This window comes from Staurois parvus, unplaced genomic scaffold (genome assembly GCF_062004578.1).
Source record: "Staurois parvus isolate SC_StPar_1 unplaced genomic scaffold, SC_StPar_1.0 ptg000092l, whole genome shotgun sequence".
NCBI classification, from domain to species: domain Eukaryota; kingdom Metazoa; phylum Chordata; class Amphibia; order Anura; family Ranidae; genus Staurois; species Staurois parvus.
Genome location: NW_028317888.1, coordinates 1,390,916 through 1,418,398, shown reverse-complemented (window position 1 = coordinate 1,418,398; position 27,483 = coordinate 1,390,916). Strand labels below are relative to the sequence as shown.

At 45.1% G+C, this 27,483-nt stretch overlaps 1 protein-coding gene across 1 annotated transcript; it reads left to right on the top strand.

Moving 5' to 3' along the window:
• Positions 1-2,974: 2,974 nt before the first annotated feature.
• On the top strand, positions 2,975-25,698 carry LOC149468107 (uncharacterized). The gene is made up of 2 exons (XM_089670641.1): positions 2,975-4,110; positions 24,407-25,698. Exons 1-2 carry the CDS (start codon positions 2,985-2,987, stop codon positions 25,435-25,437), a joined length of 2,157 nt encoding a protein of 718 aa, XP_089526767.1. The 5' UTR covers positions 2,975-2,984; the 3' UTR covers positions 25,438-25,698.
• Positions 25,699-27,483: the final 1,785 nt, after the last annotated feature.

Here is a 27,483-nt window from a genome sequence, read left to right as displayed (position 1 = left end):
ATCCGCTCCCTTAACCACATCTTCAATCTCTCCCTCTCTACTGGTGCATTCCCCTCCCACCTAAAGCACGCACATATCACCCCCTTCCTCAAAAAGCCCTCCCTGGATCCCGCGGACCCCAACAACCTCAGACCCATCTCCCTGCTGCCACTCACCTCCTAGCTCCTTGAGCGCATAGTCTACGATCGCCTAAGCGCCCACCTTATTGACAATAACCTCCTTGACCCATTACAGTCCGGCTTCCGTCCCCTACACTCCACCGAAACTGCCCTCCTCAAAATCACTAACGACCTACTAAACGCCAAAGCCAAGGGCGACTACTCTGTCCTCCTTCTCCTGGACCTCTCTGCGGCCTTCGACACAGTCGACCACCCCCTCCTCCTTAATAAACTACTCTCCCTTGGCATCAGAGATACCGCTCTCTCCTGGTTCTCATCCTATCCCGACGCTCCTTCAGCGTCACCTACAATGGTACCACCTCCCCCTCCCTCCCCCTCTCTGTTGGGGTCCCCCAAGGCTCTGTCCTTGGACCCCTTCTCTTCTCCATCTACACCTCCTCCCTGGGCACACTCATACACTCCCATGGCTTCAATTATCACCTCTATGCTGACGACACCCAAATCTACCTCTCCACCCCCCACCTCACCCCCACTATCTCCGCCCGCATCACTCACCTCCTAAACGACGACATCTCAGACTGGATGTCGCTACATTTCCTCAAGCTCAACCTCTCCAAAACCGAACTCCTCATCTTTCCCCCTGCCCACACCCCCCCCCCCCAGCCTATCCATCTATCCATCACCACCACCAACACCACTATCATTCCCGCCCCGCAAGCCAAAGTCCTTGGCGTCATTCTTGACTCGAACCTCTCCTTCCTCCCTCATGTCAAATCACTTGCAAAAACATGCAGGCTCCATCTCCGCAATATTGCCAAGATACGTACCTTCCTCACCCCAGACACCACCAAACTTCTTGTACACTCCCTCATCATCTCACGCCTTGACTACTGCAACTCCCTCCTCACCGGCCTACCCAAGTGCAGGCTCTCCCCGCTCCAGACCATCCTGAACTCAGCAGCCAGACTCATCCACCTCACCACCCGCTCCACCTCTGCCACCCCCCTCTGCCTCTCCCTCCACTGGCTCCCGATTGCCCAACGCATCAAATTTAACCTTCTAATCCTGACCTACAAAGCCGTTCATAACACTGCCCCTGACTACCTCACCAACCTGATCCCCAAGTACCACCCTACCCGTACCCTTCGCTCCTCACAGGACCTCCTTCTATCCTGCTCCCTGGTCTCCTCCTCCCATGCACGACTGCAGGACTTCTCCAGGTCCTCCCCTATCCTCTGGAACTCACTGCCCCAATCCATCCGACTGTCGCCTTCCCTCCCCACATTCAGGCGCTCCCTCAAAACCCATCTCTTCAGGGAAGCCTACCCCACCTAACGGCCATCCTCCCTCATTCCTCCCACCACTTCATCCCCCTCAGCCACTTCCTACTGTACCATTACCCCCTCCCTCCTAGATTGTAAGCTTGAAAGAGTAGGGCCCTCTTACCCCTCGTACGCTGTCTGTTTTTGTTGTACTGTGCCATGTATTGTCCCCCCTATTGTACAGCGTTGAGCAAACCCTTTGGCGCTATATAAACTCCATGTAATAAATAAATAAATAATAATCATTCTTACTTTCATTTCCCAAAGTTATCCGTCTACAAGGAGACCTGTATAGATCACATGATGGCACCAATGAGGATGGAGGAGGACCGGAGTCACATGACTGAGAAGATACTAAACCTCACCCTGGAGATCATCTACCTGCTGACCGGAGAGGTGAGGAGGATTCTGGGAGGTCACATGACATCACTCTCATCTCTATTAATAAAACACAGACCTGACCGGAGAGGTGAGGAGGATTCTGGGATTCTAACATGATATTCCTATTGGTTCCTCAATACAGAGATTGAAGTCAGGTGATCATATGACCATCACAGTGCCTCCATATGACTCCCTAAACCCTGAGAGACACAACATGCAGAAGATTCTAGAAGTCACCAAGAAGATGATGGAGCTGCTGACAGGAGAGGTGAGCGGTGCCGGGAATTCTGGGACATTCTCCAGTAACAGACAAGGGATGTGTCTGGATGGTGACTGTATCATTGTGTGTGTCAGGTTCCTATAAGGTGTCAGGGTGTCACTGTCTATTTCTCCATGGAGGAGTGGGAGTATTTAGAAGGACACAAGGATCTCTACAAGGACGTCATGATGGACAATCAGCCGCCCCTCACATCACCGGGTAAGAGGAGACTTTATTGTAAAGGAGAGAGCAGTACGGAGGATCCACCTAGATCCCCCATCATCTGATAAACACATAGAAACAATGGATTCAGTCAGTGTGTGTGTTTCCTACAGATGGATCCAGTCATGGGAACCCACCAGAGAGATGTCCCCGTCCTCTGTATTCCCGGGATTCCACACAGGAAGGTCACACCATCCCTCACCATTACAAGGTTGGTGGGATGGAGAATCTAGAACATGGACTTGTGGAGATGATGTGTGGATATTTTATGTGACCTTATATTTTACAGATTATATTTTCTCTCATTTCCTTGATTTAGAGTGGAGATCCAATCGATACAGAATTTGAGGTTCAAGCAGAAGAAGAAGAGGCGTATGTGAGGGATGATCAGCAGTCTATGGAGGAAGATGGAATAACGGGGATATTTATAGAGGAGGACACTCCTACAGAGATCAGCACAGGTGGGTCATGAACACTAAATCCATTCCTCCACCCATACTGCTCACTGATTGGTCCAGAGTAGGGCGGGGACTGGGTGATATCAGCCTGTAATCCCCTGGACACTTTCCTGAGCTATGTTCCCCATCCTGCCTGATGGGGGTGGAGTCCTGGTTTGGGGGAACCAATCAGCTCCTGTCTAGTAATCCTCTTTGTCTTTGTACTTTAGTCCATGGCCGGGAGATGAGGAAAACCTCCGAGGATTGTCTCACTTTGTCTCCAGACTGGAAAGTAGAAGATGAGGACATCACACAGTATAGTCCAGGAGAAAACTCGGCTCCCTCCAATGTCCATCCGGCACCACCCAGTGTAGATAGACCATCGGATTCTTCGTATCCTGAGGAACCTCAGACTGTGCGGGATTGGGCTGGCCTTCCAACAGGGAAGAACTTCTCCTGTCCTGAGTGCGGGAAATGTTTTTCATGGAAGTCCGATCTTTACATACATCAGAGATCTCACACGGGGGAAAAGCCGTATTCCTGTCCTGAGTGCGGGAAATGTTTTTCACGGAAGTCCAATCTTTACACACATCAGAGATCTCACACGGGGGAAAAGCCGTATTCCTGTCCTGAGTGCGGGAAATGTTTTTCACGGAAGTCCGTTCTTTACACACATCAGAGATCTCACACGGGGGAGAAACCGTATTCCTGTCCCGAGTGCCGGAAATGTTTTTCACGGAAGTCCCATCTTTACACACACCAGAGATCTCACACAGGGGAGAAGCCATATTCCTGTCCTGAGTGCGGGAAATGTTTTTCAGAGAAGTCCACTCTTTACACACATCAGAGATCTCATACGGGGGAGAAGTCATATTCCTGTCCTGAGTGCGGGAAATATTTTTCACAGAAGTCTAATCTTTACACACATCAGACATCTCACACGGGGGAGAAGCTCTATTCTTGTCCTGAGTGTGGGAAATGTTTTTCACGGAAGTTCGATCTTTACATACATCAGAGATCTCACACGGGGGAAAAGCCGTATTCCTGTCCTGAGTGCGGGAAATGTTTTTCACGGAAGTCCAATCTTTACACACATCAGAGATCTCATACGGGGGAGAAGCCGTATTCCTGTCCTGAGTGCGGGAAATGTTTTTCAGACAAGTCCAATCTTATTGCACATCAGAGATCTCACACGGGGGAGAAACCGTATTCCTGTCCTGAGTGCCGGAAATGTTTTTCACAGAAGTCCCATCTTTACACCCACCAGAGATCTCACACAGGGGAGAAGCCATATTCCTGTCCTGAGTGCGGGAAATGTTTTTCAGACAAGTCCAATCTTATTGCACATCAGAGATGCCACACGGGGAGAAGCCGTATTTCTATCCTGAGTGTGTGAAATGTTTCTCAGAGAAGTACAGTCTTTCCAAACATCAAAGGTATCACACGGGAGAAGCTGCTTTCCTGTCCTGAGTGAGGGAAATGTTCCTCACTGAAGTCCTGTCTTCCCATACACCAGGGGTCCCACACAACCCTGGAGGTATATTAGTGCCTTGAGTGTGGGAAATGTCTTCTAGATGAATGTTGCTGGACATCCCAGCTCTGATGTGGGGAAGAAGCACACCCTGATATACACCTCAGATATACTCCATAGCTGATCTTCATCATGGCAGAAACAGTTGATAAGGAGATCAGAGGTCCCCAAAGATATGGATGAAGTGCAGTAAATGTCGGGGTACAGAGTGGTCAGTAGATCCTGGAAATGAAGGACACAACTTCAGCCCTTCTTGGGTGTCGGAGTTGCGTTTCCTGATAATGATATAGCGGGTTACAGAGCTAGAAGCCGGGAGAGCCCAGATCTCGTTATCGGGGAACTTTACACAGACAACAAGAACTTCTGAAGTTGATGTCCTTCATTTCAAGGCTCTACAGAACAGTGGTGACCCCGAAGTGTCTCTCTGTCTTCAGTCCATCCTTCTCCCATCCCCCAACAGGAGGGAAGGAGAACTCCGCCCCAAACTAGGCGGGAACTTTCCTCTCATTATTTCCCTTTGCTTCTGTGTGGGTTTGGGTGGTTGGAGGGAACACAGCTTGTTGTTCTATGTCTACATATGGGGTCTGGGTAGAGGGGATCCACCGGAAAATATTTTTACTCTTTGATTTTGTGCAAATTGTTTCTGTTTTCACTTTGAAGGGCGATATTATGTGTGGTTTGTAAAAGGGATTGGCCCAATAGATACCACCCCAATAGATGAACTAATATGACCAGCATTCATTCAGCCATGTCCCATGTTGGTCTTTTCATACAGTGATTTCCTATGATCATTGGCTCCATCTAGTGGCCATAATGCGGTATTGAACTGTTTTTCCTGATTGAGGCATTTTGGAAGTAATACATTATTATGGCCGCTAGAGGGAGCTGATGATTATAGGAAGTCACTGACTATTAAAATACAGCCAGAATTTGTCACGGCTGGACACATGCTTGCCACACTCCCCCAACATATTTTTCACATAGACCCCTTAGTTTACTGTGTCAGGGGTGGTTTCATACAAATACCTGAGATCACACTCATACATTTTCAAGTACAGTAGACATTGAAGACATAAATTACATAAAACCACAGAATTAAACCATCCATTGATTTTAACCAAAAATACCTCAATTGGTTTTTAGATGGAGCTAAGTATCCTAACAATTAGCACCATCTAGTGTCCAAATTGTCAGGGAACACCCGAACAATTGATTTAGTCAGATAAATCAATCAAATCACAGTGTCTCCAATACAAAAAATGATTTACAAAAATAATTTGACTTAATTAATCTGAAAACTTCTTTAAGAACTCAAACAAGATCTGTGTGGGTATAGACTGCAGAGTATGAAAATCAATATTTGTTTACATTCGTCACTTACAAACACCATAAACAATAGTCAGATTGTGATTTACACTGACACTAAGATGTTTCTGTAAAAGCTCTAAAATAGAGTGAATTAAATTTGATAATCAGTCTCCCTGTAAACATCATAACCAATGAAAACGGACAATAATCTGTCTCCTGCAGAAGGAATAAACTATGCAGAATAGTCCACCAGTATGGCCTAAGAACAGGAACATTTTTATAAATGACTTAACTTGAAGTGATGTTATCATGGGGAGAGTTATTAGGTTACACAAAGGAATGTGGCAATTGACTTACTAGTCTAAACAAGCAAAATCAACAGAAAATATATAATTACCCTCCAAGTATCAGGTCATCTTTTAGAGAACTGATGATCAGACTCAAAGATGGCTGCTGATTAATGGGTGGATTTGAGCTTCTACAAAATGGCGTCTCTTCTTCAGTTGATAAGTGTCTTTAGATGATCTGAGTGTGAGATGATGTCTACCTTCCAGATGGCTGTGTAGATGATCCTCCCTCTGTGAGTTTTCCTGCCGGTTTTATCTAGTTATGACTAATAGACTCATCAAATCTGAATAAACCTGGTCCAGAAGGCGGAACCTTCTCTGTGATTGGGGAATCTGATTATCTAACCCATGTTTACTCAAGCATTACCTCCCATGGCCACTGGGTGTCATCCTTGGATAAGAATTGTCTGGTCTGAGTTTATCTGGGGACAGAAGTAACTAATCTGTGATCGGGAAAAATGAATATTTCACTATAACAAATTGTTCCTTGTGAAATCTATAGAATGCCTTGGAGAGTAGATATTATTCCTCATTTATAATGATTACGTTTTGGTGTAACAGTGATTAAATGGAGAATTGTAACTATCAGGAGGTTGGATTACATAAAGCGATTAGAATAATAGTTGTACACACAGAGGAGAGATAATAAAAAGAATAATTTGTATACTGATCTACTGATTGATTATGGCTTTGGTAGCATGCATACAATATTCCTGACAATACCGATAAACTCCAACATACTATATATATATCATGGGAATACAAATCAGCAAACATACCATAATATACTTCCTACATTCTTATGAGACAATCTGGTATTTTATCCCCATCACGTCTTTTCGTATAATCTGAAATATATGGAAATGGAGGTTTCTTTTTGTACCTTTTCACCAAAAACGAAATGAGTCTCAGCAGTGTTACTGGAGTCACCTTGTTACATAGTTACAGAGTTCATCTGGATGGAAAAAAGACACCAATCCATCCAGTCCAACCAACATAAAAAACAAAACACACAAATAGAACATTACATGAGGAAATGCACATTTTACTGTAAAGGTCTCAGTAATCTATAAACAGAAGAATCCAGAAAAGAACTCTCACAGATCTGCAGCTTTGTAGAGTTAGCATTCATAATACACGGCTCAAAAAATGAAAGGGAGACTTAATCCGAGTCTAGCATCAAGCCAATTAAACTCCTGGGATATGGATCTGGTCAGGTAAGTAGCAGAGGGGGTTGTTCATCAGTTTCAGCTGCTTTGGTGTTAATGAAATTAACAACAGGTGCTCTAGATGGGCAACAATGAGACAACCTTCAAAACAGGAATTTACAGGTGGAGGCCACTGACATTTTTTTCCCTACTCATCTTTTCTGACTGTTCTTCACTAGTTTTGCATTTGGCTAGGGTCAGTGTCACTACTGGTAGCATGAGGTCATACCTGGACCCTACAGAGGTTGCACAGGCAGTCCAACTCCTCCAGGATGGCACATCAATACGTGCCATTGCCAGAAGGTTTGCTGTGTCTCCCAGCACAATCTCAAGAGCATGGAGGAGATTCCAGGAGACGAGCATGGAGGTGATTCCAGGAGACGAGAGCACGGAGGAGATTCCAGGAGACGAGAGCACAGAGGAGATTCCAGGAGACGAGAGCACGGAGGTGATTCCAGGAGAAGAGAGCACGGAGGAGATTCTAGGAGAAGAGAGCACGGAGGAGATTCTAGGAGAAGAGAGCACAGAGGAGATTCCAGGAGACAGGCAGTTACTCTAAGAGAGCTGGACATGGCCAAAGAAGTTTCTTAACCCACCAGCAGAACTGTATCTGCTCCTTTGTGCAAGGAGGAACAGGATGAGCACTGCCAGAGCCTGACAAAATGACCTCCAGTAGGCCACTGGTGTGTATGTCTCTGATCAAACAATCAGAAACAGACTTTATGATAGTGGCCTGAGGGCCTGACATCCTCTAGTGGGCCCTGTGCTCACTGCCTGGCACCATAGAGCTCCATTGGAATTTGCCATTGAACATTAGAATTGGCAGGTCCACCACTGGCACCTTGTGCTTTTCACAGATGAGAGCAGGTTCCCCCTGAGCACATGTGACAGACATGAAAGGTTCTGGAGAACATTCTGCTGCCTGTAACATCATTTAGCATGACCGTTTTGGTGGTGGGTCAGTGATGGTCTGAGGAGCCATATCCATGGAGGGATGCACAGACCTCTACAGGCTAGACAATGGCACCCTGACTGCCATTAGGTAACGGGATGAAATCATTGGACCCATTGTCAGACCCTACACTGGTGCAGTGAGTCCTGGGTTCCTCCTGGTGCAGTGGGTCCTGGGTTCCTCATGGTGCATGACAATGCCCAGCCTCATGTGGCAAAAGTGTACAGGAAGTTTCTGGAGGATGAAGGAATTAATACCACTGAATGGCCCCCATGCTGGCCTGACCTAAATCCAATAGAACACCTCTGGGATGTGATGTTTCAGTCCATCCGATGCCACCCTGTTGCACCTCAGACTGTCCAGGAGCACTGTGATGCCCTGGTCCAGATCTGGGAGAAAATCCCCCAGGACACCATCTTCCATCTCATTAGGAGCATGGCCCAACATTGTCAGGCATGCATACAAGCACTTGGGGGCCATACAAACTACTGAGGACCATTCTGAGTTGCTGCAATTACATTTCGGTAAAATGGATTCGCCTGCTGTATCATTTTTTTCTTGATTTTTGGGGTGTTTTTGTTTTTAGTCCTCTGTAGGTCAATAATTTTCATTTCCATCAAATGATGGGGCATCCTTACATTCCTAACACATTATCCAGTCCATATCAGTATAGAGATCCAGCAGCAAATTTGTCCCCATTGAGATATGATGGGTTTTCAAAGTCTTCCTTTCATTTTTTGGAGCAGTGCGTAACATAAATTTAAGAGTTGGGTAGCTGAGATGTGATCAGTAGAAATATGTAATTGTAGATCTAGATTAATTCCATGTTATTACAGATCAGTATTCAGTAATCAGTCAGATTACATATGTTCTCAATTAGCATCTGAAAGGACAGAGCATCTTCTAGGCTGGAGGTGACACCTAGATGTCAATAAAATATTGTCACCTATGTAGCCAGAGTTTGCCACTTTCTTGAACCTAGAAGAAGAATCCTAGTCATTTTGGCTACAAGAGTCAGCAGGAGACCTTGAGAAGGCTCTGAAGTGTTTGTCAGCTTTGATTTATATCCACAAATCAAAGGAATTTATTTCATCTCTCATAAAAGCTAAAATATTTGTTGCAGAGGGATGAAAATACTTCTTTCTGTTTGGATACACTGTAGGCTACATCTGCATGTAAAACTGTATTTGTAGCCCCTGTGGAATCCCAGAGAAACACAAAACGGTTCTATGGTGCCTGATTGCAACAGCTGAACAGCGATTGGTTCTGTTCTGTTCAGACTAACACACTGGTGTTGGAAATTCTATCCCTGACCAAGTGATCCAAACCATTCCTGGCCCATTCAGCTCTGGGCACTTCAGAACCCAGAACATCCTGTGGGCTGCTACAGGAACACCCCCCAGGGTTGATTGGCCAAGGGCTAATGTGCAGCCCACATCCATATTTTAATAAATTGAGGACCCTGAGAAATGGACGGGGTGATTTGTATGGAGCCGGTTCCATGTGACTGGTGAATCACAGATTTTCTCTGACTTGCTCCAGTCACAGGATAAATCTTGGTAAAAGTTCTATTTCTGGTTTTATTCCCTTTTATTTTATTGTGAATAGCCAATTGTGTGCATTTTTGTATTTTCTGCAACTTTTTTTTTCTTTGTACATATTTAATGCATTACCCACTTTCGGGATATTACATCATAAAATGAATAAGTGACTTCTGTGTACTAAGCTCGGGCTCATATCTCCGGAGAGATTGTTGTATTGTAGAGTCTATGTGCTCGGTCTAAGTTCATTGCCAATCTGTATGCAATTGCACTGTGTGTTGGCAGATTGTCTGCAGATTGTAACATAGCAGATCTGCCAGACGGAGAGCTCTGTGTGTGTGTAGTGGACCAGCAGACGAGTCTGTGGACAAACTGTTGGTTGGTGGGAAGCTATCGTTTGTTGTGTGTCTGGTGTGGGGGGTGTGTGGACAGTGGAAGAGTGATTAACACCGGGGTTCTAGCTTGTTGGATAGCTGGAGGATTCCTAGAAGGGTGTGCCAATTGCTAGACTGCTCCTCAACCCTTCGTGTGCACCAGATTGTATATAAGATTTGTATCTGCCTGTGTGTGGTCAGCCAGCTGGCGTAGAGTCTCCCTCTAGTGTTGGCCAGAGGTAGTGCGGGCTGTGAATGGGTATCCTGACCAGTCTTATATGCTCAAAGTCCTCATTCCCTCTTTACCCCAAGTCACGGGCTGACCATGCCTTGGTTAGCTAGTCATTGTGGGTGTGTGCTTTATCTGTGACACAGTGTATAATCCATGATGTGGGACTTCTCTTGTCCTCATTACATTGGAGGACAGAAACTCTTCCATTGTGATAGAATAAATATAAATCAGCACACGTATATATATAAAATCCTCAGAAATCCCTTAAAGTCATATCAATATCCTTCCCCTGAAGTACTAATAAAATATATATTCATTGACTTAAACCCAAAAACCCACAGATCCTTGTTGACAAAGTCCGGAAGAGACGAAACGCGTCCAGGGCACGTGACGTTCCCAGAAGTGCTGCGGCAGCCATTTTGGATTCTGGAATCCCCTGTGTGTTGGAGGTCTGGAGAGTAACGGTGCACTTCAGGTGTCCCCCAGAGCTACAAAGTGATAGTGCTGGATAGGAGTAGCAAGGGGGAATTATCTGGTGATCGGGAGACCCTCTACACACGGAAAGGGGATCGTATACTGGGCATGAGGAATTTGATGCTGTCTTGCTGATCTTATCGTTTTTATATGTAAGTGGCTACAATACATTTTATATATGATTATAATTCACATACTGATTCCTGGTCTGTTTGTGAGGTCCTGAGGAACAAGAGGATACCAATCTAAGGACACTCTGTACATATGTGGTTGATTACAAGCTGGAATCTGTTTGTTTTAGGGTAATTATGCACTTTATATATAGTTTGCAGTGATATTTATTAATTTTCTTTTCACATGAGTGCTGTGACACTGGAGTGTTTTTTTTGCATGATACACGTGTGGCACTTTAGTTCTGGGATTTAAAAGGTAATATACTATGTTGAGATTTTGTTTTTTGAGGTATTTGAAGAGCACCTGTGATTGATTTCCATCTTCTTCTGTGGAGTAGGAAGCGTCTTCCTATCAAGAAATTGATCTTTGTTTGGACACATTATTTGGACTCTTTGCATATTGGAACTTTATTTTATTTTTGTTCTTTTATATATATTTTATATTTTTTATTTTTGGGTAATCTCTTTGGGTCTTGATTTTTTCACTATAATTGTGGGTTTTTGGGTTTAAGTCAATGAATATATGTTTCTTCCGTTGTGATGTTTATTCCCAAGCTCTCACAGAATCCCTCAGCTTGGAATAATGGTCCCTGTGTCTGCAGAAACGTAGAGAATACTTCCATATACCGCGTCTCTTCATCTTGTTCATCCTTCTTGTTGGCAGAACAATGACATCTCAGCTAGACTAGAGGATGTGGGGACCACCACGGGATTATTTGGTGTTTGTAATCACCCCCCCCCCCTTGTTCCTGCACTGAGGGGTCCCGGCTTCCATTCCTTCTCTATACACAGAACTAAATACTTCAGTTGGGGAGAAGTTTGTCCCTTGTGGGACTTGAGACCTGAAAATGACCCTTGTCTATTATTTGGTTTAAAAACTCCCATGGAAAACGATGAAAATATGATCTTCCTCATAGAAATTCTAACAAAATGCAACATTTTCCATTTTAGGTCAAAAATCATTTTAAATTGTTTCCCATCACACAGAAGGAATGTACATGCTTTGTCACTGAGTGGATTGCTAGACAAATGTTTTTATCAATAGACCCCTAAATGTCAGGAGATATACTGTATTCTATTATATTGTATTATATTATGTTATGTTAAATTATATAAAGACGGGAACAGATTCAAACATGATAGTTCAATCAAAATATGAAATATAAATATACATATAAAGTGCTTAAAAGGTGAAAATCTAATAAAGTGCTTGAATGGTGAAGAATCACTACGATGTGATCGGAATATATAAAGTCTATTTGAAAAACACGGTGCTCCACCTTAACTCAATGTTCCTCCACCTCAAAAATCGTATGGATGGCCGCTCTCCTCCTACCATGGACCTATGAATGAATACAGGTCAACCAAGCCTGGTAATTCCGATGCTCTAGATGTCAGCAGATGACAGGCACCACCTTCCATAATAATGTAAAACGGAATTCTTCTCACATGATAGAAGCAGTAACATAGCGATTTGCATTTCAAAACTCCCGCTCTGTAAAAAGCTGGCAATTATGTCACTAGGCTCCGCCGCCACGCGTTACACCACCAACCACGTGGCTTCGTCAGGGAAAAGCCCATATATGCATCTAGGTAACCATGACTACTATTCCTGCTTCATTCTGTAGAGCCTGCAACATCCCACAGCTACATTCCAGCACATAAACTCCCCCTTCTGTCTTGTATGTAATACAATCTCTCATTAAATCACCTTTATTTGTACTTATTGCTTTAAAATTAGTTATTTTCTGTTTAATCCCTTTAGTTCTTGTACATCCATAGCATTTTTTGCATGGGACAAATCCTTTACCCGTGAAGAAAGAAAACTCACTTTTCTTAGGGGGATTCACCACATTTTTAACTATATTTATCAAAATATTTACCAACCCAACCAAAGTTTGTATATAGAGAGCCCCAAGGTTGTGTGACCGCATAGCTAAAAATGTGTTGAATCCCCCTAAGAAAAGTGAGTTTTCTTTCTTCACAGGTAAAGGAATATTTTGTTTTTTAATTGTATTGCTTTTTACCTGTTTACTGACTAGATTGGATATATGTCAGGTATTCTATTTCTCTGGGGTTAGGAACCTTTCTTATACATGTCTGTTACAGACCCCATGGTGCCGGGAAGCGTCTATGTGATCTTCCTAATTGGAAGACTCCCCCCACTGCTATGCTTTGGTGGAGACTCTTCCATTCCTTGACCTTGTGTCTGGGTTATTTGGTGTTTTACAGTTTTATGCTGCATATTGTTGTTTTACCACTTGAACTGACGATAGCCATTTTCTGGGTGTCTTTTGTCTCTCCCCTATTTCTTCCTTATTTTTTTATTGTTTTTTATTGAGGGTCATCTTGAGAATTTTTATTTGGTTATGGATTCTTGATCTCCCCTACGGGGGGATGTGTGGGTCTCTCCATCGCTGTCTTGCATTTTTCTATGTCCACCTTAAGACCTAATAGTGTTGTTGTTCCCTTACTCTCCCATAATGTGCAGGTTTGGGATCCCCTCTAAGCATCTCAAGGTTTTTTCTCGTTATAAGTTCCTCGGAGCTGATATACAGTAGGTGCTCTGCAGGAAACCCATTTTGTCTCCTCTTTCACACCACGGTGTATTCATAGAGATTTCCCTGTGTGCTTTTTTGCTAATGCATCTGGGAAAAAACAAGGGGTAGCGCTCTGTTTGGCCCGGCGGTTATCATTTACTGAATCTAAAGTGATACGAGACAAGGAAGGGCGATATCTATTGGTTAAAGGCCACTTGGGGGGAGACTTAGTGACTTTCCTGATTTACTACACCCCTAATGTGAATCAATTAGCCTTTTTTCGATCCCTGTTTCAATCTTTAGCTCCGCAACTGGAAGGCAATGTCATTTTAGTGGGGGATTTGAATTTGGCTTTAGATCAAAGGCTTGATAAATCGCATGCGACCAAACTTGTGTCCCCCCAAAACAAAGTCACAAATTTGCTCAACTTTTATATCGCTATAATTTGGTGGATGCATGGAGAGAGGCCAATCCTACTTCTAGAGACTACTCTCATTTCTCTAGAGCTCACAACCGGTATTCACGTATAGACCACATCTTTCTCCCTATGGAGTTGCTGCCTAAGTTGTGTTCGGCTAAAATTGTATGGACACCCTGGTTAGATCATGACTCGGTGATGCTAACAATCTCCAATTTAACTGCCAATCTGGCCAAGTCACACTGGCAATTGAATGAGTCCCTTCTTAGCAATGAGTCAACTCGCCTTGAAGTGGTGGAGCATTTGAACTCTTACTTTCCCATTAGTACAGCGGAAGACACGACCCCGGCTATTAACTGGGCAGCTCCGAAAGCTTCTATCAGAGGTTTTTTTTATCCAACAAGTCTCTAGACTAAAGTGATCTCATGAAGAGTTGATTTCTGCCAAAACTAAGGAATACGAGGCTTTACTGGCCCAACATAAAATTTCTCCAACCCCGGACTTGTTACTTAAGGTAGAACAGGCTCGTTTGGAGCTTAATCTTTGTCTCACCACAAAACTGGAAAATGATGGAGGAATCATAACTTCTTCACATGGCGAGACAAACCGGATTCTAAACTTTACCCTAAACATACTTACTGGGCGCTTCCTAAGCTTAGGCTTCCTGGAGGTCACATCTCACAGGATCCTCAGAAATCCTTCAGGAATTTAATACGTTTTATTCTACCTTATATAGTCCACCCCAGTTTGTTGAGCCTTCCATACTTCAAGATTTTTTAGGACTCTTGCATCTCTCTTCCCTTGTGGACGCCCTGTCAGGAATGGACTTGCCAATAATGGTGGGACTCACCTGCCTTGTGGGCTGCAGTACCAGGGCTGGCCAGCGGGTGCTCTCAGCAATCAGAGACTCACCCCTGCAGTCAGCCAAACACCTGAAGCTGATTGCAGGGGTTGTATTTAAGGAATGACCAGACTCACAGTCAAGGCCTTGGTGTGTGCTTCTATGGGCCCCTGTATCTTGTATCCTGTATTCCTGTTCCTGTTTCTGTCTGACTTCTTGCCGACCCTGCCTGATCCTGACCTCTGCTGACTTCTGCTTGATCCCTGGCTTGTAACCCTGACCATTCTCTGCCTGACCCTCTGCACCGCGCTGCCTGTGAGTTACTGAACCCAGATTGTGACCCCGACCACTCTCCCACCTGTTCCTGGTACTCCATTTTGCCCATTTGCTACTGACCTGGCCTGCCTGACGACTCTTGCATTGTATGTATTGTTATCTGTGGGTGGGTGGTTTGGTTTGTTTGCACTGTGTTTATGTTTAGTTTTGCACTGCGTCTTGTATTGTTAGTCTTAATAAATTATATTGTTTATACCATATCTGAAGCCTGCGTTTCCATGTGTCAGTCCACACACCTCTGGTCATACCTAGAATCTTGACACGCCCACAGGGAACTTATGGAACGACCTATAACTAGTGAGGAACTTGGTAAAGTTATTAAAATGCTAACATCACATAAGTCCCCGGGCCCCGACGGTTTACCAGATGTTTACTGTAAAACCTTCTCTGACCATCTTCTCCCCATATGGCTCTTTACTTCAGTTCCTTGAGAGAAGACGGGTGATTCCTTTAGATGAAAATAAAGCAGATATTAGTGTTATTCCTAAACCTAATAAAGATGCGACTGATATCCTTAATTATCAGCCTATTTTGCTAATAAATTGCGACCTGAAAATATTGACAAAACTTTTGGCCCTGCATCTTAATTCCTTTTTGGCGCAGTATGTTCACAAAGACCAATCAGGTCTGATTGCCAAACGTTAGATCAGATTTGAAGGTCCGTAGCTTTGATTTCTGCTGTTCGCTCTAATTGGGATGCCCCTCTTTCTTGGGAATTGCTGATTCTTTCTTTGGACCTCCATAAAGCTTTTGATAGCTTAACTTGAGAATATTTGTTTACTGTTTTGCGAGCTTTTGGATTTTGTGCTGCGTTTCTTGTGCTTTTGAAGTCATTATATAACACCCCCTCAGGTCAAGTGTCCATTAGAAGTTACAGATCCCCGTGTTCCAAATTTGACGTGGCACTAGACAGGGTTGCCCACTCTCCCCACTGCTTTTTGCTTTGACAATAGAACCCTTAGCTATGGCGATCCGCTCTCATGCCGGAATCCATGGGGTCCCCTGTGGTCATCAGAAACATAAATGCACTTTATTTGCTGATGATGTTCTCATGTATGTTACATCCCCTCTGGCCACTTTACCTAATCTATTGTCTCTCTTGTGTCACTTCTCTGAACTTTCTGGGCTGACTCTAAATTCTCATAAAACGATAGCCCTTAATGTTTTGTTACCTTCTTCAATGGAGCAACGGCTTCAAACTCTATGACTTTCAGCAACTCCTTACCCTATTTGGGGGTTAATTTGACGGCCTCAATTGAGACCCTATTATACCAAGCGAACTATCCCCCTCTTTTCAAATGACTTCGGGAAGATCTTCATCGTTGGGCTGCTTACTCTATATCTTGGTTTGGCAGGATCAGCTCTATTAAAATGACTTTTTTAACTCAAATATTATACTTCTTTTGGACCTTACCGGTACCAATTCTGAGACACGAGCTGTGGCTCCTACAGGCAGAGGTGCTTCGTTTTGTGTGGAACGATAGAAGATATTATACATACATTTTCAGATATAATCAAATTGCCACTTTTATCTACTTGAAAATTGTTTTACTAGATGGAGCGCCCATTCTTACCAGTTTTGAACTTTCCTGTCAGCATACAAATCTCTCTAGAGGCCGTATTTCTGTGGTGTACATCCTTCTTGCTGATCCAAACTGTAACTCCCCTATATGGATCAATGGGAACGGGACCTGAATGTTAGTTATGATCTATCTGATTGGCAAGACATAGCCCTGGAATTATCTAAAGTTTCCATCATTACTACCTGAATTGAAGCAAACTATAAAACTATTGCGATGGTACCGGGCCCCAACTCAGACGGCGAGGAGGCATCCTTCTGCCTCACCAATGTGCTTTCAGTGTTGCAGCCAGATGGGTTCTATGTTCCACGTTTGGTGGCAATGTCTGATAGTTACTAGATTTTGGATGTGCATGTTTAACCTTATCTATAGGGTGATGGGGGTTAATGTTTGTAGGGCCCCGGAATCCGCCCTCTTCCATAAATTTCCACTTACAGTACCAAAAAAGACCCTTAACCACTTGCTGACCGCAGATAGCTGAATGACGGCTTTGCTTCAGTCGGCCGGTTCTGGGAGGGCATCATATGATGCCCTCCCACTCACCCCCGGAGCACGCACTCTGAAATCCCCATGATTGCTGTGTTCTATGGACATAGCTGATCACATGATGTGGTAAAAGGCCAATAACAGTGGCCTTTTAGCACGTGATCAGTCATGTCCAATGACACAGCAGATCACCGGGAAATGCAGTTGTTAGTTATTGGCTGCACTTTCCTCGCGCTGTCACAGTGTGAGGAAGGTACTGCCGATAACTAAATTGTCAGAGGAGGGATTGGCACTGATCATAAGGGCACTGATGTTCAGTGCCCAGCAGTGCCACCCACCTGTGCCCACCATTGCCACCCACCAGTGCCTCCCAGAAGTGTCATCAGTCAGTGCCCAGCAGTGCTGCCAGTCAGTGCCACCCATCAATGCCATCTATCAGTGCCCAACATTGTTGCATATCAGTGCAGTATCATCAGTGCCACATATCAGTGCCCATCAGTGCTTCCTATCAGTGCAGCCTCATCAACGCACATTAGTGAAGGATAAAAATTACCTCTTTGCAAAATATTATAATAGAAACAAAGAAAACTTTTTTCACATTCTTGCTCTTTTTTTGTTTAGAGCTCATAAAATAAACCCCCCCAGCGGCGAGTAAATACGACCAAAAGAAAGTTCTATTTGTGTGAAAAAAATGCTAAAAATGTCATATGGGTACAATGTTGCATGACCGCGCAATTGTCATTCAAAGTGCGACAGCTCTGAAAGCTGAAAATTGGCCTGGTCAGGAAGGGGGAATATGTGCCCGGTAGGCGAGGGGTTAAGCATCTTACTTCTATGCTGTTAGCAGCGAGAATCACTATTGCTGAATATTAGAAGAGATCAATTATTCCGCTTCAATATGTTCACAACAAATGAGATTGGATCCTGATTAACGACAGACTCACCTGTGTTTTACATCATAATACCAACGTGTGTGATAAAACGTGGGATCCGTGGAGTCCTTACATCTCCGTGCCCTAGTACTTCCTGATACGGCTCTCTTCTCCTCTCCTCTCTTCTCCTCTCTTCTCTTCTCTTCTCCCCTCTCCTCCTCCTCCCCTCCTCTCTCCACCTCATCCCCTCTCCTCTCCTCCCCTCTCCTCTCCTCCTCCTCCCCTCTCCTCCTCCTCCTCCCCTCTCCTCCTCCTCTCTCTTCACCTCTCCTCTCTTTTCTTCTCCTCTCCTCCTCTCCCCTCCCCTCTCCTCCTCCTCCTCCCTCCCTTCCTTTCTCCTCCTCATCCCCTCTCATCTCCTCTCCTCCTCGTCCCCTCTCCCCTCCCCTCCCCTCTTCTCTTCTCTTTTTTTCTTCTCTTCTCTTTTCTCTTCTCTCCTCTCATTACTGTTACCCTCTTTTCTTCCTTTCTGCTGTCTCTTTTATTTCCCATGTTCTGGTGCTAGTTGAGTTCCATGTTGTATGTGTTGTGCACTATGTGTGGTGTGTATGATGAATGCTCTGTGTGATCCATATGTCTCCTATTATTGCTTCCCCTGTACAAGGTGGACTTAATGCTGGGAATGTTCTGTGTGACGTCTCCAGTCATTATTGCACACATTTCCTGCTTCCCTGCGGGATGTCTGTTGTTTATTCATCCGCCTGTTTGTTGGGGAGATTTCATACCTTATAACATGACACTTGTCTATTACATTTTCTGTAACTTCAAACATTTCAATAAAAATATTGGAAAATAAATAGTTGGTTGCAAAAGAGCTAGATTTATTTTTTCTCAGATTTTTTTTTTAGTTATTTTTGATCTTTCATGGAAACCACAGGAACGGATATTTTAATGTTTCTCGGGGCTGCAGTTCCACTGAGATCCACAAGGTGGTGATCTCACTTCAACACAGACAGGAAGTTATTGTAGAACAGAGGCAGGAAGTGATGTCAGGCACAGACAGGAAGTGATGTCAGGCAGAGACAGGAAGTCATCTGGAATAAAGACAAGAAGTTCCATACCATATGAAGTGGTGAGGAGACTTTGGTGGAAGTGGCAGCAGAGGAGGTAATAAGATGTTATGTTCTATTTACACCCAGTAACCCCCGTCATGTCCGTCCTCTTCCTCCATAGTAATGCCCGTCCTCTTCTTCCATAGTCACGCCCGTCCTCTTCCTCCATAGTCACGCCCGTCCTCTTCCTCCATAGTCACGCCCGTCCTCTTCCTCCATAGTCACGTCCGTCCTCTTCCTCCATAGTCACGTCCGTCCTCTTCCTCCATAGTCACGTCCGTCCTCTTCCTCCATAGGCACGTCCGTCCTCTTCCTCCATAGTCACGTCCGTCCTCTTCCTCCATAGTCACGTCCGTCCTCTTCCTCCATAGTCACGTCCGTCCTCTTCCTCCATAGTCACGCCCGTCCTCTTCCTCCATAGTCACGCCCGTCCTCTTCCTCCATAGTCACGCCCGTCCTCTTCCTCCACAGTCACGTCCGTCCTCTTCCTCCACAGTCACGTCCGTCCTCTTCCTCCACAGTCACGTCCGTCCTCTTCCTCCACAGTCACGTCCGTCCTCTTCCTCCACAGTCACGTCCGTCCTCTTCCTCCATAGTCACGTCCGTCCTCTTCCTCCAGTCACATCCGTCCTCTTCCTCCATAGTCACTGTGACGTCTTTTATCTCCAGCAGATGATGATACACACATATATAGTGTGGGAACCCAGATTATCCCCTTCAGGGGCAGAACATCCCCCACTTCCAGGGCCGGAACATTCTCCTCATTGTGGAGATAAATTCTAGTAATATGGTCCTCTAAACAAACAGCACTGACAATAAATAGACAAGACAAGGACCATCCTGACCATACATGGCCTACAAAGGGCAATGATGACACTACACAGGCAGCCAATGGGCAATCATTATTTTATACAGGATTTATATGGCACCAACAGTGTGCGCAGCGCTGTACAAAATGAAGGAAGACATTACAGTTACAATACAATTTGGTCCCAGAGGAAACTGATCCTGAGAACTTACAATCTAGGAGGAAGGGTTGAGTGATACAAAAGGTAATAGCTGTGGGGGGAGGAGCTGATGGAGGAAATAAATGGCAGTTTACTAAGAAGAAGCAGGATAGGTTTCTTTAAAGAGGTTTTCAGGGATCATCTAAAGGTGGATAGATTGGGAGACAGCCGGACAGATTGTGGTAGGGAGTTGCATAGGATTGGAGAAGCTCAGAAGAAGTCCTGGAGGCGAGCATGGGAGGAGGTGACACGGGAAGTAGAGAGTAGAAGGTCTTGGGAGGATCGAAGAAAGCGGTTTGGTTGATATTTTGAGGCCGGGTCGGTTGTGAAGCTGGGGGCAGATTTGTGGATGGCTTTGTAAGTTGTTAGTATTTTGGGTATAATTTGTTGGGTGAGTGGAAGCCAGTGGAGGGATTGGCAGAGAGGGGTAGCAGACAGTGAACGTTTGGTACACTACACAGGCAGCCAATGGGCAATCATTGCAATATGCAGCTAACACAATGATGGAGTGCCGGGGTCAGGAGTTTGGAGCATAGAGCCCCTTACATTGCTGCTCAGGAGGAAGAAAACATTCCCCAGCCGGCCATGAACAATATGTTCCATCATTGGTGTCAGAGGGAGGGACATTCTGAGTGAAGTAGAGGAGCTGAGGGGTCTCTCAGGGGTTACTGAGGATGGGAAACATTGGGGCCCCTGAGAGAGTAGTGGAGTTCAAAGGCTTTTAGGGGGTAGAGTAGCTGAAGGAATCTGGGTCTTTGATAGGGTTGGCGGGGAGCAGGGCTCTGAGGAAAGAGAAGTTTGTCAGGCTCAGGGGGACACTGAGGTAGGGAGGGGGGCTCCTGGTCTCTAATTGTCCTCTTACCTGCACTTACTTTCTAGACCTTCTTACAGAACTCCTACCAGGAAAGGAAGACAACCTTCACCTTCTTACCATCTCACTGGTCAAATAATATATTCCACGATACCAAGTGGAATGAAGGAGGGCAATCTTTCCGCCCTTGGTGGGCACTTCTTCTTAGAGGAGGTTTGTTGGTGCATTATTGACTAAAAGGTAGTCAGGGGATCAGTGCCGAACATCTTCAGGAGACACTCCAATACCTTCCCATGACACAGGCTCTGGCAGTGCCCGGTGCTGGAATTCAGAGCCCCAGGAACCCACCACCACTCTGTACAATGTCCTGTGTACTACAGTATACTTGGTAACCAAACCCCTCCCTCCTTCTGTCCTCCTTCTACCCGCACTAGGCTGTCATTGGAGGGAAGAGACAGAATTATCCTGATTAGCCAGGAAAAGTCATCAAGTTCCCCTTCCTGGACATCATGATGAGCCGACATTGACCTCACAGCACTGCCTCAGAGCAAACAAGTCATAGGAAGGATCATATTTATCATTCCTTGTCTGCAGATCTAATACTCATCAAAACCAGTTCAGAGACCAAACAAACCCAACAGAGAAAAGGGGATTTCTGATCCAGCAGGTCCAGAGGGTCCCGGGACCTCCTAAATGTAAGAAATATTAAACAGCCCCAACTAAATATCTTCCCATGATTGTAGTAGTTCCTAAATGTTCAGCAACCCTCCTATTCCCCCCTCACATCCACATCCTATTATTGTGTGACCAATACCATCCAAATCATTCTTACTTTCATTTCCCAAAGTTATCCGTCTACAAGGAGACCTGTATAGATCACATGATGGCACCAATGAGGATGGAGGAGGACCGGAGTCACATGACTGAGAAGATACTAAACCTCACCCTGGAGATCATCTACCTGCTGACCGGAGAGGTGAGGAGGATTCTGGGAGGTCACATGACATCACTCTTATCTCTATTAATAAAACACAGACCTGACCAGAGAGGTGAGGAGGATTCTGGGAGGTCACATGACATCACTCCTATCTCTATTAATAAAACAGACCTGACCGGAGAGGTGAGGAGGATTCTGGGAGGTCACATGACATCACTCTTATCTCTAATAATAAAACACACACCTGACCAGAGAGGTGAGGTGGATTCTGGGAGGTCACATGACATCACTTATCTCTATTAATAAAACACAGACCTGACCGGAGAGGTGAGGAGGATTCTGGGATTATAACATGATATTCCTATTGGTTCCTCAATACAGAGATTTCCTCTTCTGAAGTCAGGTGATCATATGACCATCACAGTGCCTCCATGTGACTCCCTAAACCCTGAGAGACACAACATGCAGAAGATTCTAGAAGTCACCAAGAAGATGATGGAGCTGCTGACAGGAGAGGTGAGCGGTGCCGGGAATTCTGGGACATTCTCCAGTAACAGACAAGGGATGTGTCTGGATGGTGACTGTATCATTGTGTGTGTCAGGTTCCTATAAGGTGTCAGGGTGTCACTGTCTATTTCTCCATGGAGGAGTGGGAGTATTTAGAAGGACACAAGGACCTCTACAAGGACGTCATGATGGACAATCAGCCGCCCCTCACATCACCGGGTAAGAGGAGACTTTATTGTAAAGGAGAGAGCAGTACGGAGGATCCACCTAGATCCCCCATCATCTGATAAACACATAGAAACAATGGATTCAGTCAGTGTGTGTGTTTCCTACAGATGGATCCAGTCATGGGAACCCACCAGAGAGATGTCCCCGTCCTCTGTATTCCCGGGATTCCACACAGGAAGGTCACACCATCCCTCACTATTACAAGGTTGGTGGGATGGATCATCTAGAACATGAACTTATAAAGATGATGTGTGGATGTTTATGTGACCTTACATTTTACAGATGATATTTTCTCTCATTTCCTTGATTTAGAGTGGAGATCCAATCGATATAGAATTTGAGGTGAAAGCAGAAGAAGAAGAGGCGTATGTGAGGGATGATCAGCAGTCTATGGAGGAGGATGGAATAACGGGGACATTTATAGAGGAGGACACTCCTACAGAGATCAGCACAGGTGGGTCATGAACATTAAATCCATTCCTCCACCCATACTGCTCACTGATTGGTCCAGAGTAGGGCGGGGACTGGGTGATATCAGCCTGTAATCCCCTGGTCACTTTCCTGAGCTGTGTTCCCCGTCCTGTATTCCTGGATTTCTCTCGGATAATCTTCCTTCTCTGTGCTGCAGACACAATTTATGTCTCTAGACTGGATTTATGGAGGTTCTGGGGTTCAGCTGGCAGCAAAATGTTTATTTTCACCATAGGCGTTGTTCTACCTAGGCCCCAGGACATGTGAGTTGGGTATTCTTCCCCATGTCCGGGTCTAGTAAGATCTCTGACAGTACATTTCTCCCAGGGTTCCTTGCTCTGTTATCTGCTGGCTGTGCTGGGTGGAGGGATATGTCTGTAGTGTCTCAGGCCCAAGTCACTGAGTGCAGTCTCAGGAGATGGGAGGCAGCGGTGTGGGATCTCTGCAACTTGTCTACAGTAAACATTTAAGCTTCCACTGATTACTGAATACCAATATTATGAGTCCTGACCCTTACACTGTATAATTTATATTGTACATTTCATACCCCTGACCCCTGCACTATATACTCTATGTTATACATTACATACTCCTGACCCCTGCACTATATACTCTATGTTGTACAATACATACTCCTGACCCCTGCACTATATACTCTGTGTTGTACATTACATACTCCTGTCCCCTGCACTATATACTCTATGTTGTACATTACATACTCCTGACCCCTGCACTATATACTCTATGTTGTACATTACATACTCCTGACCCCTGCACTATATACTCTGTGTTGTACATTACATACTCCTGACCCCTGCACTATATACTCTGTTGTACATTACATACTCCTGACCCCTGCACTATATACTCTATGTTGTACATTACATACTCCTGACCCCTGCACTATATACTCTATGTTGTACATTACATACTCCTGACCCCTGCACTATATACTCTGTTGTACATTACATACTCCTGTCCCCTGAACTTTATTCTCTCTATGTTGTATATTACATACCACTGATCCCTGCACTATATACTCTATGCTCCTGTCTAGTAATCCTCTTTGTCTTTGTATTTTAGTCCATGGCCGGGAGATGAGGAAAACCTCCGAGGATTGTCTCACTTTGTCTCCAGACTGGAAAGTAGAAGATGAGGACATCACACAGTATAGTCCAGGAGAAAACCCGGCTCCCTCCAATGTCCATCCGGCACCACCCAGTGTAGATGGACCATCGGATTCCTCGTATCCTGAGGAACCTCAGACTGTGCGGGACCGGGCCGGCCTTCCAAAAGGGAGGAGCTTCTCCTGTACTGAGTGTGGGAAGGGTTTCCATTTTAAATCCCATCTAAATATTCATAAAAGATCTCACACAGGAGAGAAGCCATATTCCTGTCCTGAGTGCCGGAAATGTTTTGCACTAAAATCAGATCTTGTCAGACATGAAAGGTCTCACACAGGGGAGAAGCCGTATTCCTGTTCAGAGTGTGGAAAATGTTTTTTATTGAAATGTCATCTTTACCAACATCAGACATCTCACACGGGAGAGAAGCCATATTCCTGTCCTGAGTGCGGAAAATGTTTTTCAGTAAAGTACCATCTTTACAGACATCAAAGATCTCACACGGGGGAGAAGCCATATTCCTGTCCTGAGTGTGGAAAATGTTTTTCAGTGAAGTATCATCTTTACAGACATCAAAGATCTCACACGGGGGAGAAGCCATATTCCTGTCCTGTTTGTGGGAAATGTTTTTCAGTGAAGTCCCACCTTTACACACATCAAAGATCTCACACAGGGGAGAAGCTGTATTCCTGTCCTGAGTGTGGGAAATGTTTTTCAGATAATTCCAATCTTTACAGACATCAGAGATCTCACACGGGGGAGAAGCCATATTCCTGTCCTGAGTGTGGAAAATGTTTTTCAGTGAAGTCCCATCTTTCCAAACATCAGAGATCTCACACGGGGGTGAAGCCGTATTCCTGTCCTGAGTGCGGGAAATGTTTTTCAAGCAACTCTAATCTTTACACACATCAGAGATCTCACACAGGGGAGAAGCTGTATTCCTGTCCTGAGTGTGGGAAATGTTTTGCACATATGTCCATTCTTCACAAACATCAGAGATCTCACACGGGGGAGAAGCTATATTCTTGTACTGAGTGCGGGAAATGTTTTTTAGAGAAGTGTTATCTTTCCAGACATCAGAGATCTCATACAGGGGAGAAGCCATATTCCTGTTCTGAGTGCAGGAAATGTTTTTTGCAGAAATCAGATCTTTCCAGACATCAGAGATCTCACACGGGGGAGAAGCCGTATTCCTGTCCTGAGTGTGGGAAATGTTTTTCACAGAAGTCCGATCTTTCCAGACATCAGAGATCTCACACGGGGGGAGAGGCCGTATTCCTTTCCTGAGTGAGGGAAATGTTCCTTACTGAAGTCCTGTCTTCCTGTACATCTGGGATTATAATGAGGTAGACCGATCAGACAGGGGTCAGTACTTATTGGGGGGGTGGAATGGGGAAAGATGGGGGGGAGGGCTATGGCAGATGATAAGAAGGTTTCCATGTTACAAACAACCAATGAAATTGGTACCATTTGTATTAAAATAAAAAATACAGAAAATCCGTGTGAACAAGGCGTCAGTGAATGAAAATGTTCCCCAATGCCAGAAGTGTGCCCAGCACAATAGGTGAGTTGGAAGGTTTGGCGCATGAAGAGAACTAGGATTGAATTGGTATTGCTGAATCTTGGCTTCATTCCTCACATGACTGGGCCATTCATATTCCTGGCTAGGTTCTCTTTCGGAGAGACGGGGGAAATAGGAAAGGTGGTGGTGTCTGTCTCTATGTGAGAAGTGATCTCAGAGCGAGTGTGAAAGAGGACCTAGTTGATGGAGAGTGTGATGAGGCTGAAGTATTATGGGTGTAACTGCGCATGGGGGGCGGTACTACAAAGGTCATCATTGGAGTTTGTTATAGGCCTCCCAGTGTTAATGAGGAGGTGGAGACTCAGCTCCTCCCACAGATGGAAAGGGCTGGGACAGTGATAATAATGGGGGATGGTAACTACCCAGAAAGTGACTGGAGTAATGGTACTGCAGGAACAGTTAAAGGGCAAACATTTTTAAAACTACTACAAGACAATTGTACTGTGCAATTCATAGAGGCCCCAACTAGGAATGATGCTCTGCTGGACCTGGTCATCTCCAACCATGCAGAGCTTATTACGAATGTCCATATAAAAGAACATCTGGGTAGCAGTGACCATAACATGATTTCATTTATTGTTAGCTGTAAACAGCGAGCACATACAGGAAAAATAAAAAAACGCTCAATTTTAAGAGAGCTAATTTTCCAAGGCTGAGATCTGCTCTCCAAGACTTAGACTGGGAGGGAATATTGGCATCGATGAACACAACACAGAAATGGGAGTTCTTCAAAAAGACTGTATGTGACCACACTGCAAAATATATTCCCATGGGCAACAAGTATAAAAGGCTAAAAATCAAACCTATGTGGCTTACGGCCAAAGTTACAAAAGCTACTGTCAGGAATGGACTCAGCACTGGTGGTGGGACTCACCTGCCGTGTGGGCTGCAGTACCAGGGCTGACCAGCAGATGCTCTCAACAGCCAGAAGCTCACTCCTGCAGTCAGCCAACACCTGGGGCTGATTGCAGGAGGTGTATTTAAGGAATGACCAGGCCTGTGATCAGGGCCTTGGTGTATTGTTTCCCATGAGTCCCTGTATCTGGTATCCTGTGTTCCTGTTCTGCTGACTATCTGATTTGTTGCCGACCCTACATGATCCTGATCTCTGCTGACTTCTCCTGCTTGATCCCTAGCTTGCCTGACCATCCTTCTGTCTGATCCTCCGATACCTCACTGCCCGCACGTTGCTGACCTGGCCTTCGTGACTACGCCTGATGCTACCCAGACGAACCATCCATCCATCCCGCATGGATCTATCCCTGTTACCAGGTCTGCCAGCCTCTTCACGTCAGGCTTTCCCCCGGTACATACCCTCGGCGGACCCCTCTACCACAGTTGGGTGCACTCAGGGGCCGCGACTTGGTCTCAGTCCCGCGCCAAGTCCATCCCCACCATCAGGGGCTCTGGTGAAAAGACAGACTGGGGCTTAGACTCCGCGCCCTGGGGAATCCCATTCTTTGGGTACTAGAGATCCCGCCGGGCGGTGCCTGACAATACCTAACGGCCTGCCTGATCATTCCACCTCTCCAGCCCTGACTACGCCTGTGTTCCTGAAGCCTGCTACTTCCCTGTGTCAGTCCACACATTTCTGGTCATACCCGGATCCCTAACAGCTACAGATAATAAGAAAAGAGCTTTTATTAAATATAACAATGAAGGAACGCGATCATCGTTTACACATTACAAAGAATAGAACAGAATATGCAAAAAGGAAATAAAGGCACAAAAACTGAAAACAAACGACAGAA